Source organism: Cariama cristata, unplaced genomic scaffold (assembly GCF_000690535.1).
Source record: "Cariama cristata isolate BGI_N322 unplaced genomic scaffold, ASM69053v1 scaffold4902, whole genome shotgun sequence".
Taxonomy (NCBI): Eukaryota; Metazoa; Chordata; class Aves; order Cariamiformes; family Cariamidae; genus Cariama; species Cariama cristata.
In genome coordinates, this window is record NW_009605401.1 from 266 (window position 1) to 13,764 (window position 13,499).

The 13,499-nt window shown below is 51.1% G+C and overlaps 1 protein-coding gene across 1 annotated transcript in view; it reads left to right on the forward strand.

Annotated features, from left to right (window-relative positions):
• The window catches only part of CHGA (chromogranin A (parathyroid secretory protein 1)), a gene marked incomplete at its 5' end in the record, with an annotated part of 12,681 nt that extends 181 nt beyond the window's left edge, over nucleotides 1–12,500 (forward strand). The window contains 6 exons of the mRNA XM_009695929.1: nucleotides 3,853–3,946; nucleotides 4,350–4,418; nucleotides 6,581–6,679; nucleotides 8,299–8,799; nucleotides 9,264–9,727; nucleotides 12,417–12,500. Of these exons, the coding sequence (XP_009694231.1) occupies nucleotides 3,853–3,946; nucleotides 4,350–4,418; nucleotides 6,581–6,679; nucleotides 8,299–8,799; nucleotides 9,264–9,727; nucleotides 12,417–12,500 (1,311 nt within the window). The remainder of the gene's footprint in view (nucleotides 1–3,852; nucleotides 3,947–4,349; nucleotides 4,419–6,580; nucleotides 6,680–8,298; nucleotides 8,800–9,263; nucleotides 9,728–12,416) is intronic.
• Nucleotides 12,501–13,499: the final 999 nt, after the last annotated feature.

Consider the following 13,499-nt stretch of genomic DNA (forward strand, 5'->3'; position numbering starts at 1 on the left):
CAGGGATTTGCATGGGATCCCTACAGCAGTATCCAGCCCCATTTCCTTCCTACCAGGATTTACCTTTTGTGCCTCCACTTCTGGGCATCTGGGCAGGAGGGAAGTCCCTCAGGATGTACCAGAGGGATCAAAGCAGCTTGTCTAGAGAATGGTGAGGCTGGGGGTGGAGGTTGAATATAGCCCTCCCTAGTCCTCCTACTTTCAGCTTTTCAAAGCTCCCAACAGGAGGTGACTCAGGGGAGAGTGGGGGGAGATAGTGATTCAGGAATGGGCATTGCTGGAACTGTGTGTGTTTGGGGGTTGTATACATCCATGTTTGTATGTGTGTGGTGTGTTACTTAAACCATGATCCTGAAAAATAGGCAACTGGCCACTCTCAGATTAGTAATCCATCCTCAGCTACTGCTCAGCCTGTCTGGATGGCTACAAGCAGTGTGGGACTTGGCTGACCTCTCCAGCTGCCTTTTATAGGCTTCCATGTATACATCTGTGCCCTACCTCTCTGCCATTCATAGCTGCACTTTGCAAGTGTGTGCACTCCCAACGAGCTTTTGGCACCTAAAGCTTGGATAGGTGTGTTTGCCTGTGTTGATCTGCGATAGACTCCCCCTTCCTGATACTATGATACCTATAGTCTTTCAGATGAGCTGATCTCTTAGCTGCCCAATTTAAGCCTTTTGCAGACATTGATGTCCAGAAAGGAAACTCCAGCCCTTTTCCCCTTACTTCTTGAACCACTTTGTTTCCTGAAATCTTCTAGCCACATAATATTTTTCCCTAGGCAGCAGTAGGAGAGGGCACATTCACATCAGTCTCAGGCACAGGCTCCATTGTACAGTGTCTCTGCCTGTCACCTACAGGGCAAGTGCTGTGAGAAACTCCTCCCCATCTCCTGTCAGATGTGCCTGGGCCTGGAGAGCTGTTGCTTTGTTAAGACTTTTAGCCTGCTTAGCCCTTGCTGGGGCTGAGCCATGAGCTGTGAGCCACTGGGTGCCTGCTCCAGGCTATGTGCTGCTAACAGAGGAAGGAGACTCAGGGCAGGCACTTGCATCTTCATATCTCTGTGCTAGGCTGGGATGCTCATTGGCCAACTGGCAGGACAATCCATTAATTCCACAATTTTCCTTGTGAGATCTATTCCCCAGTGTGTTCTGTGTGTAAAACATGGCACTTTTGTGGAAGCTGGTGCAACTCCATGGAAATGCTCCCACCAAGGAAGGATTCTCTCCCAAGCCTGCCCCCTCCCCGGGTACTACACTGACACAGGCTCTAGCTGAAAGAAAAATCAGAGCACACCTTTCTTCTGAATTTACTGAAATGGAAAGAGCCATCAGGGCTTTTTGGCTTTCACCATCCTCTAAAACACGGCATCTCAGTGAAGGAAGTGCTGGTCTCACAGGAGAGGTAAGGGCAGAGATACCATTACACGGGTACAGCAGTGAGCACCACAGCAATTCCTAGACACCATGCTCTCTGCCACCAGCATTTGTGGGTGGCTCTCAGGGCTGTGTAATGGGTAGTCAGCACCTGCAGGCCTTTCCTGGGCAGCTCATCAGACTTCCCTTACACCAAGGGCTTTCCATGGGGAGCTGAACATGACCAAAGCATTTACAATATCTCTGGTGTTTGCCCACACTTATGCTGGAATGACACTATTTCCCACTTAGAAGCATACATTTCGGAAGGGCTTGAGCATAGCCTATCTCAAACATGGTGAAGTCTATCCTTGTAAGGACATGACCCTTTGGAGATTTCTGTGTAGGAACAGCATGAGCAGCTCTTAAGGATCTAGTCACCCGCTCACAGTTAGAGGATAGCGATGGCAAAATTCCAGTCTGAGTTTCTGCACTGGATTAATTACATTCATTTGGAAAAGATCGCCTCCATTTCCTGCTGCAGGGTGTTATTTCATGACTTTGTGAAGCCTCACTCTGCAAGACTTGCTCTTACAAAAAGTCAAGGAGAGTGTTGTGGAATGACAGCACTCTTCATTTCATTATATTACAAGGTTCGTCCACAAAGTTGGCCATATTTCTGTGGTGACTGATGTGTTTCTTTGTGTTCAGGCAAAGACTTTAAATCAGCTTAGAAGTCTTCAAAAAAGCTTGTATAGAGGATTGGACCAGGTTCTTATTTCTCATGCTAAGAAAGTCCTTACTTCTGAAGCTGCATCAAATGCTGCTGCAATAAGTGGCTCCAGAGCTTGGGAAACATGGGAAGGAAGTATCAGAATCAGGGGTTTGTTCTATTTGATGGTAGAGTGAAGTGACTCAAAGTCATCTAAAATCAATATTAATGGTACCAGGGAAATTTTGTTGCCTTCTTTTTGTTAGATCTTTCCTGTAACATTTTTAATCCAGCAAGCAATCCCTTCAAACTGTGTAAGCAGTGATAAGAATTCAGCATTTTATGGCTGTGACCTGCAAAAGCAGAATTCTCTCCCTACACATGCAAAAATTTGCCCATTCCAGCTGGTCAATGAATATATCCAATTGCTTGAATGAGCAACGTTGTAGATAACTGGGAATTGCTGACTTGTGTTTAATTTCTACTGCAGCCGCAGTGCTCTGCTCCCCTGAGAATGGCACCTTGTGAGGGAGGTCAGGGCTCTTAGGGCTGCCTGCAGAAATCATCAGGAGAAAGAGGTTCAGTCAATTATTTTTTTGCCTCCATGGCTTACTTGTATTCTTTTTTTCATTTTAGCCTCTCTTTTTCCATAGGCACTTGTGAGCCCTGCATACTTTCTAGGCTGCTTTAGAAATAATCATCCTTTTGAACTAAGCAGTCTGATTCCTGCACTACTAACTGCCACCAGACTGAGTGAATGCTGCTTTCTCTCCTGTGCGACCATTTGGGTCTACCACGAGCACACAGCAGGGCTCCTGGTGGTGTGCCTCAGTGTGGCGAGGATGCCTTCACCCCTGCCAGCGGTGCGACCTTGCCTTTGCGCCTGTGGCTTTCATTTTCACTGGGTGATCCCTGTGGGATCAGTGGTGCTGCAGTTGCATGGGTGAAGAGCTAGTTCTGCAACCTCAGTACAGGTGACAAACTAGATAAATAATGCTTCTCATTTTACACCGAAGAAAAGGGCTGCTGGAAAGGGCAGGCTCAGAGTTCATCCTGTCTGGGAAGTTGCCTCAGGCACTTGCAAATGCTTCCAAGGAAAGTGTGGGAACTTCCTTGCTTTCAGATGACGTCCCTCTGTGTACAGCTCTTCCAGTCTATAATAGATGGCTTGAATACTCAAGCACAAGGTCAAACACTTCTCCAGAGTGTCTTGTCCTTCTCTGGGGCTTGAGAGCAGTATTTCTCATCTGTGTTTGAAAGTACAATTTGTCTCACCTTGCCTTCCATGCCTGGCTGCAGTCTAACTATGGTGCTCTTCTCAGGGCTTGAATAGCTTGCAAGATTTCAAGGTCACCTATTGAAGAGCTATGACCACTTGTTGCTCTCTACAGCCTCCCACTGAGCCCTTTTATGAGATGCAGGTTGAGATACATTGACTTAAAAGAGGATGATTTTGAGCTTTCTATGTATATATCCAGATTCCCTTTAATCTCCTGATGTGCCTGGTCTCTGGGATGGGCCAGAGTTGTGAGATTCTCAGCTGAAGTGTGCGTCATGTTGAAGAAGCTCTTTCCATTGCCGTGTGTCATTTGCTCACTTCTTAATTTCAGGAGGTACCTTCTGTTCCTGTGTTACGTAAAACAGGAACTGAACATTCAGTTCTGGCTCGACCAGAAAAGCAAGATCTGTGCCATCATCTGCTGCATTTTAGCCTTGGTAACAAATAGATATAGGAAAAAAAGACAAAAAAGCAGTGCTTTATTTTTTATTTTTGTCTCTTTCTAGGTGATGAAGTGCATTGTAGAGGTCATCTCTGATACTTTATCGAAGCCAAACCCTCTGCCTATCAGCGAGGAATGCCTAGAAACACTCAGAGGAGGTACAGGCTCAGATTTAACGCTGGGTCTCAGCAAGAGCAGATCTGCTAAGTAGGGGCTGGGCCTGCCCTGACAAGGGGTCCCTGACACACTCGCCTTCCTCATGGTCACCCCACTGGCCTGCATCAGGCCCCGAAAGCAGGTACAGAGCCGCTGCTCAGCCCAGGCCATGCATCACGCCGGCACTGTGGCCAGGGGAGTGCTGGATGACGTGAAGCTCCCTGGTTTGCATGGGACCTTCCTGACATCTTAACCACACAGTTAAGAGATGTGGCAACAAATCAGGGCAAGGGAGAGAAAAGAGCAAACAAAAAGGGAGGTGGCGTTTGGGTTCTTTTTCGTTTCCTGGGGCTGGAGGGGAGGTTGTCTTTGACCATCTTCTGTACCAAGTCTCCTCTATTGCAGATGAACGAATCATTTCGATCCTTCGCCACCAAAATTTATTGAAGGAACTTCAGGAAATTGCTGCTCAAGGTACGGTGTCACTATAGTTATTTGGGAAGAGGGGTTTAATCTGTTGTAGCCCCTTGCACACTTTTTTCTTTGTGGTTTTTTTGTATTTGACATTAATCTGACATTATATAAATGTGCTCTAGGAAATATAGTTCTAGGACTTCCAGTGAGACAGGGTCAGCAGGGGCAGGAATTTTGTTTATAATAACTCAAATATGCATCTGATGATTTAAATGACTGTCAATGTAACTTGGTGGTATAGGCATTTTGAGGTGGGAGAACCCTAAAAGGAAATACTGTAATTTAGTTCAACAAATAACCACCAGCTCCCAAACTAGAACGAAAGGCAGGAAAACTTTCACTGTTTGCGCAGCTGGAGTTTGACACTAAACTCAGGTGTGGCAGAAGGGAAGCCTCACTGAGCATTGAGTGGAACTTGCACCTAAAAGACCCCAGTGAAAATGTCCTTGAGCTAATGGGGGTTTTTCTGTTGGCTTCTTTAGCTTGAATGCAAGTTTCTTTGGTTTGGAAAGGTGCAGGCTGCTCACCGCAGCTCAATGTGGGAGCAGCAGCAGCACAGAGCTGTGCAAAGGGGTGTGCAAGGGCAGAAAGGCCTATTCTTAGATGCTCAGGTCCCCAGAGCTGATGTGCAGGTCCCAAGCAAGGCTACTTCAAAGCCAGTGCAGATCCCTCTGCCCAGGTGGTCCGGTTGAGGCTGCAACAGGGCTCTCCCCAGGCTGCAGGGAGAGCAGCTCCTGGCCTTCTCTCCTCCTTCTCCCTGGGGTAAGCCAGCTGGCAGCCCTCCCTCTCCAGGGCATCCCTGTGCCCTGCTCCTGTTTGGCATGGCTGCCAGAGATGGCTGGAAGAAAGGGCCACCAGACTGCTTTCAGAGCAGGGAAGCCACAGAAGCAACAGGGAGAAGAAAGAGGAAAATATTCAGGAAGTCAAGACTGGGAGTGAGCCTTGTACAGCTCCCAAAGCCACAGTCTGATCACTACCCAAATGCCACTGGTGGAGGGGCCAGCTGGGCAGTGACCTCAGGTGGGCTCCATGGATGCTCTGATGATCCAGAAGAAAGAAACCTGGGCCTCTTCAGTGCCCTGGGGTACTGCTGCCCAGGCACACCAGGGTTGTGAGAGGTAGTGCTCAGCTATCAGATGGGCTGTGCCATACAGCATGGAGTCCACGTGAAGGAACTCATTTCACAGAGGTGCATCTTGCTCTACTCTTTCCTTGACTTGAGCCTGTCACGCCATCTTGTCCCATGGTAACATGAGCTCTAAGATACAGATCACAGTGACTGGGGGTGGGAGAGTCATGTAGCCCAAGGGAAAAGCAAAGGTTTTTATCTTCATCTCCTCTGTGCTGGCTGCAGCTGGTCCTTCTCAGTCTGGAGAGCCCACACCATCCAGCTCTGCCCAGTGCAGGGCTAGAGAGGACTGGGCTGGCAGTGTTTGCTCTTGCCTTTGCACTAAGGCATAGAAGCAGGGCGTGAGCTGGGTTAGACAGAGCTTGCTTGGCTTGCAGATCCCGTTGGGGCTGCCTGGGGAGCGCTGGTTGCCAGGACGGCTGTGCTCTGACCTCCAGTTCATGCTGCCTTCAGACACTTTTCTCCAAGGTGTTGCTTTTGTCAGCCTGGCTCCATAATCCCAGAGGCCTGGGGGATTATGTGGGGCCTTGGAGTCCTGGACTATTCCCAGAGTGGGAATGAATGCTGCTTCTTCCTCCCAGCACCCTGGGGAGAGGGGTCCCCACAACCGGAGAGCACAGGGGCTCTCAGTGCTCACCTCAACAGAGGTATGTGGGCAGCATCTGGCAGGAGGCAATTTTTATCCTTCAGCACTCTGATGCTTAAGTCTTTTGTTGGCCTCGGTGTGCTTCAGTTCAACATCTCTTATTCCCTAGCTCTCCATCAATATTAGTTTTCCTAGTACCCCTGCTTCTCTGTTTGTTTAGAGACCTTTTTCTGTCCTGCAGATGACGTTTTTGATGGTGGCTTTGTTACTGCATTTGATTCACGTATCCTCCAGTCTCACTTCTCCTCGCAGATCCCCTTTGGCAGATTCGTCCGTTGTAGAAAATATAGATATAATTACCAAGGGCACAGAACTCTTTTCCTACCTCTGCTTTCTGAAACACAGGAGGGGTTGTTGCCTTTCCCTGCTTTTTGTTACTTGATGCAGGTGCCAGTGAGAGAACTCAGCAGCAGAAGAAAAACAGTGGCTTTGAAGATGAACTTTCCGAAGTCCTTGAAAATCAGAACAACAAGAACAAGCAGAGAGGTCAGTGTCCAAGTCAGGCTGTAAACAAGGATGTTCTTTCTAACAAACAGCCTTGATATGTCCATCTGTTTCTCATTTAGGCTGCTTCTTTGATACTGCCACTGATGCACACAAGCAACCTGGTGTTTGCTTTGTTCTTATTTACTAGCTTAAACAACGTGCAATTTCCGAGCTATAGTAACTGGTGATGGTCAAGTTACCAAACTGATACCAAACTTTTCCACCCTGCTGCCAACACCATCACTCATTCCTAATGCTTAAAATGAGTCACAGCCAGGGAAATCCTGTACTGAAAGACTCAGTGATACAGGCAAGAGCGATCTGGGTCTGCTCCTGCTGCCCTTGTTTCCAGGAATCCAAGGTACTGGTTACGGGTCTCTGAAGGGAAAATTGAACTTGGGATACACACAGTGCACACACCCACACAAAACAACTGCATCTTTGAAAGACCACATTCAGCTGCGATTTCCCCCTGTCAATACGTTTCTATGGCCTGGCTAGAGACCGGCAGTGTAGTAGAAAGGAGGGTTCAGCCCCTTTTCCACATCAGGAGAAGACAATGCCAATGTGGAGTGAGACAATTTCTTGTCCAGCAGCAGCTCCCCCCCAGAGGGTCTCGAGCAGGCTCTAGGGCACATGGCTGAGCCACGGCAGCGCAGTGATGCCACGACATGAGCTCAAAGCTGCCCCAAGGGATGAGAAGCGATACCGCCGGGTACTGCTGCTGCAGCCAGCATGGCCAAAATCCAATGGAGAGGATGGGTGGCACTGGGTCTCCCTCCCGCCAAGGCAGACATGAACCTCTTGCTCCACCAGTGTGGAGACTGTATAAGGATGAAGCATGGCACATTGGGCTGTCCAGGCTCGCAGGCAGCCCAGTGACACCAGTGTGGTGTCACTGGAGGTCACCAGCCCTGCATGACCGGCTCTCTGCATCCCCTCAGCTGAGCACACTCCTCAGTCCTGCTTGGGGCTGTGTTCGCCTTTCCATACTTATCTGGCTTTTCCCACTGCTCTTTAGCCCTCCCCCCCATCTTTTCTTTTGCAAAGTGATTTCTATGGCTAATTACGTTAAAAGAGGCCAGTCTCTGACATGAGCAAGAGCAAATACCCAGCCTACATTAAGCTCCTGCTGAGTAGCTGCTTTGCAGAAGCAGATCCGGCCCCCCTCCCTCTGGCTGCCTACAAACAGCGCTGGCTGCCTCTTCAGCCTGGTGGGAGAAATAAGGAATGGATGTTAGCGCAGCACTTGGAGCAGGGAGAGCTGCACAAGTGCTGTATTACACTCCTAAATAATTTCATTTTACATGGCATTTGGTTTCATGCCGGGCAAGCTTCTTGCCGGCATCTCAAGAAATGGTGATGAGGACCGTGCTGCAGCAAAGCACTTCGGCATATGTTTAACTTCAGCCTTGTGAGTCTCTCCACGTGAGCACACACCAGTGAGAGCACCGGCTTGCTTGAACGCAAGCATATGTTGAAGTGACTTGTGAAAGGATCCATGGGCTGGTTAAACAGATTGCTGAGTGGGGCTGAAGCTCCCTAAGAAACGCATGGGCTTTGCTGGTTGTGAAATGAGCTCTCAGAAGAGGTGTTGCTTCTTGCTCCTCCCTCTGCAGATGCAGCAAGGGAGCACCCTGAAGAGGAGCAGCCCACAGGGTCCCTGGCTGAGCTGCCAGCACAGAAAATCCAGCAAAATGAAGATTCGGAGGGAAAAAACAGCCTGGAGGAGAGGGAGTCCTGGCCACGGGATGCCAACCCTGGCAAGAAGGAGGATCAGGAGGAAGCAGAGAGCAACGAGATCAGGGACACAGAGGATGCTCAGCGAGATGAAGCTTTCGACAACCACATTAGCAAAGACTTCAGCGAGGATGAGCAGCAGCAGCGAGAGGATGAAGAGGAGAAGCCCGGAGGCTCCAGGGACAGCCTGGAGCTCAAGGACGAGCAAGAGCAGTCATCCAGGCTGGGCCAGGAGCAGAGCAAGGAGGTGGCAGAGGAGCGTGTGGAGCGGGAGGATGACGGAGGAGACGATGCTGCAGAGGAGGACCCTACCGAAGCAGAGAGGTCACTTGACTTGGCTGAGGAGGATGAGGAGGCTGAGGAGATGCAGGGAGATGATAGTACGTATCCCAGATGACTGCACTGATACCTCACAGGGTGAGCTGAGAGCACCAAGGCAGATGGATAAGCGGCTTTAAAGCCTAAAAGTTCAGGAAGGTACTTACCAGGTTTACAGAAATACCCCTGCCGACAGCCACCCAGACCCCCCCGCGAGCACCCGACCACATGGGCCCATGCACAGTGGGTAACACAGGCCCCGCAGCTGCCTTGCTGCCTGCTGCTCAGTTTTCATAGCACTTAGGGACAACTAATTTCTTTTTCTTGAACTTCCTATGTGGTTTTTGACTGCTGCCTCCAAGCTCTGTTACTGACATAGTGATGTGAGACTGGGTATTTCCGGAATCGTGGGAAAATGGGCCTAAGTCAGGAAACTCACCTTGCATCGCCCCTGAAGGCTCACTTCAAAGGTGGAACGTAAGCAGGTTAACACTTGTACTCACTGTTGTGTCTAATGCTCTTTCAGATAATGATGATGCTCTGGGATTTGGCAAAGATGGGCGGAGCTCTGAGGAGGAGGAGGAGGAAGAGCAGCCCCGGTCATTGAGAGGAGGAAGGCATCACCTGGAGGATGCAGGGATGCAGGGGGAGGAAGACACCTTCCAGCCCAGGGATGCCAAAAGCGAGGAGATGGAGGGAGAGTCCTCCAGGGAGTGGGAAGACTCCAAGAGGTGGAATAAAATGGATGAGCTGGCCAAGCAGCTGACATCAAAGAAGCGCATGGAGGAAAACGATAGTGAGGAAGACCCAGACAGGTCCATGAAAATGGCATTTAGATCCCGCAAGTATGACTTCAGTAGTCCAGAGGAAGATGTGAGAAGGTCATGGAAGCATCACTCGAAGGAGGACAGCAGTGAAGGAGGCTTCCCGCTTGGTCCCATGCCCGAAGAAAAGAAGGATGAGGAAGGCAGCGCTAACAGGAGAACAGAGGTTGGTGTACATAGGCTGAAGAATAAATCCCACCTGATTAATACTTGGGAATGTGGATAGTACCTTGGTGTTATGCAGCCAGCATCTGTTCTCTGTGACATTAAGGAGATGCTTGGTGACCTTTTAGTCATTCAGCCCAAGGTATTATTGAGATTTGCACCTGGCTGTGCCTTTGGGTTTTATCCTTGTTTTAATGACCAGTGCAAAAAAACCCCACCCTGCCCCAAAGAGTCTTAAAAATGCAACAGGACTTCTGTGCTGGACATGGTGACCAGCCCTATATCTGGAGCCTGAGGGTGGGTCTTGTGTCCCAAAGCCCCTCCAAGACAAAGGGAATGCTTTCCCTAGCTCAGGGACAGGGTGACTAGTGTCAGACCTCCTACAGAGGTAAACCAGGGGCACACCTGTGGTGAGAGAGCTGCAGCACTGGAGTGGAAATGGTTGACAGATATGGGAATATGCCTGCACCAGGCTTTCAAAGTCAGAGACCTACTTCCCTGGTACCTTACATGATGCTATGTGGTAACTCAGCACCTCCCTGGCAGCCTGGAGTGGTGGTTTCACCTTTGTGCCGAGGCTTAGCTCCAGGCATGGATGTTTATTTGGGATAGTGGAAGGGGCTGGACAGTGGGGCTGGGCATGGGCTCTGCGAGTGCTTGCTCTGGGATAAGCCACGATCAGGTGCCTGGGTAGAGATTGGAGCAGCAAGTGAGTGAAGCCAGTTTGCTGCAGCTCTCTTGCCTCCAAAACACCCCTCTTGCCTTCGTTGTGCACCAAAACATTGCCCAAAGGTTGCCCATCAGCATCCCCCACTGAGAGGGCATCTCCAGCTATGTTGGTTCAAAGCAAAGCCAAACATCTCAGGTCTGAGCAGGTATGAAGCGGATGCCTGCAAGGAGGTGAGCACCTGCCCCATCTGCCTCCTCACCAGCGTCTACTCATGTCCCAAGTCTCTCCCCCAAGAAGGCTGCTCTTCACCTGCCCCTGCCAGCAGCTCTGGGGTACACCTTGTCTGCAAGGTGGTGGGCTCAACCTCTAAACGGGGACTGGGAAGGAAGTTGCTGAGGCTGCAAAACTGCTATGTTTACAGTTGCAACAAGACTTTTGGGTTTGTTTTTTCTTAAACTAGATCAGGGGCCCTGGGAGTCAGTGAGGAGGCATCAGATCAGGCACCCAGCAGTGAGGGAAGGGAAGGCACTGGCTCTGGCACTGCTAGAGCTGCTGCCATCCTGTCCGCTCTACTCAGTTCTGGGACATGTGGCCACACGGCTTGGCCAGTGAGCCCGGTGTGGGCACAGCTGGAGACTGAGAGTGCTGTCCCCTGCACTCACCAGGGCTCAGCGTGCGGGGCCAGGCAGGAGCAAGCCAGGGCACATGGGCACAGCACAAGGCAGTGGTTTGGGTCTGACCTCTCCTCGTTTCAGGTGGTGCGGAGGATCTCAGCACAGCACTATTTTCTTATTTTCTGGGGGCTTCAGTTGCAGCCAAAGCTCTCCTCCAGCTAGGCATGCCTCAGCCAGCTGCTCCCTGACCTGCTTCAAACAAAACACACTGGAACGGCTGCTCAGTTTTGCTCCCCCGAGCACCGGTGGGCACCCTGAGCTACTGACAAGCTGCTGTCGCTAGAGCCTTCCCAGGGGCTGAGCCCAGGGCCCTGCAGAGAGGCAGAGTGACTTTTTCCCTGTTCAGTAAAATAGCTCAGGGATGAGAAAAATTATCTTTTTTTTTTTTTTTACATAATTTCATTTTTTTCACACCAGCCGCATGCAGTGCAGGCCAGTGGCTCAGCATCAGCCTGTGCTTGGCAGCTGCTGCAGGTAGCGGCAAGGCTCTGCTCCTTCCGCACGGGAGAGGGGCTGTCACCTCAGCTCTGCTGACAGGAAAAGGCACTTTTGTCACCGACAGCCTCAAGTTTGCTCCCGCAGAGCCTGCTGCTGTGCTGGATGAGCGCATGATGTGCAGCAAGCCCCAGGTGACAGCAGTTGTGAGGGGCAGGCAGGGCTGGGGCTGGCAGTGAGACAGGGCCAGTTGCGTATGACCGGAGTTCTGGCAAAGCCACGCAGTTACAAATTTCAGTACCTGTGCTAAATAAGACAGCTTCGGGTGATGGCATAGATACACAAGAGCCACTGTAGAAAGGCCACAAAGTGATGGGCAGCTTGAACCTTTAAACTGATGGCTTCCTCACTCACTACTTTCCCAAATGGAAAAGCCTCTTCCAGTACTGGAGGTGCACATGGACACCGAGCACAGCGCAGGGAGAGGGGACACTGCCGTCCCCTCCATGAGCAGGGCACATGCTGCACTTGCCTCAGGTGGCAGGCACCTGTGCCCATCCTGGTTTGACACCACTGCCTCGACACAGACACCCAGTGCCGTTTGGCAGCGCCCGCCCCAGCCCTGGCTCCCCAGCAGCCATCGGAGACTGCCCGGCCAAGCAGCGGGGCTCAAGAAGCTGGTAGTTGCCTGTCTTGACCCCATCACCAGCTGCAAAGACTTAACATTAGGACAGGACTAATTAGTGTTGCACATAGACATCTCTCCAGAGCGGCAAATGCAGGAGTGGGCTGAGGGGATGGGGTAAGACGCAGCCGTGCTTGTGCCACCACTGGCAGCTAGCCCCTGGGCAAGGCTTTCCATAGCTCTGGGGGGCGAGGGCTGCCCACCTAGTCCTGGGCTTTCATTGCAGGACCAGGAGCTGGAGAGCCTGGCTGCCATCGAGGCTGAGCTGGAGCGCGTCGCTCACAAGCTGCACGAGCTGAGGCGAGGCTGAGGGCCCCAGCCCTCCTCACACAGGCGGAAGCCACCGCCGCCGCCCTCCTCCCTCTCCACCGCGTTTTCATTTCCTAAATTAAAAGCAATTAAGCCGGAGCAGAAGCATTGTGCCTAGGAAACCGACCTTGCTAGCACCCAGGCCTGCCTCCCTCGCCATAGTGTTGTGCCCATCGCCGCTTCTTCACCTCATGCTCCTCTATCCACACAAATGCCCACCCGCCCGGCCGGGCACCGGTGGGCGCGAAGAGCAACCTACATGTGTATTTTCTGTCTGGGTGGGGTTTTTTCCCCTCTTGTTTTTTTAAAGACAAGACAGCTTTCTAGAAAGTCCTCCTTCCACCGGTAGTTTCACTGGGTAAAAAACTGCAATAACTTGTTATCTTTTGATTAAAAGCTGAGAACTCTGACTGTAATATATTCTATATAAAAAATTTATCTAAGGAAAAATAAAACTGCAGTGGGTTCCTTCCTTTGTTTTGGAAGCTTCAGTCTCGGCCATCAGCATGCTGCGGGGCTTGCATGGTCCTGGTGCAGAGGAGGGGGAATGGAGGCCTCCCCTCACCACAGACACATTGTGATGGCGTTTCCCTCCTTACTGGGGCTGTAACGCTGCTGCCTGCTGAGGCCCAGCATCGAGGCCACCTCCCTGAGGTCCTGAGCACTGTGGGGCTCTCCATGGCTGCCCGGGGCCAGCAGTGCCATACAGCCCAGCCTCGGCGCTGGGTGTCCTGGGTGCTTCAGTGAGATGTGGGTCACATCCACAGTTCACTGGTTGACCAGAGAGAAAACAGTTTAGAACACTGGGACAATACTTGACCAAGTCGAGCTATTTGGACAACGCACGAGTGGGTTAAAAAACTCCAAAAAGTAACAAATAGCCTTGTCATGAGGAAAACAACTGGTCTGTGTTCCCCCAGAGGTGAAGGCCAGTCCTGAGGGGATGTCCCTCCTGTGCGTTGGCTCGCAGGGGCCATGGCGGGGCCACACATCAGCTGCA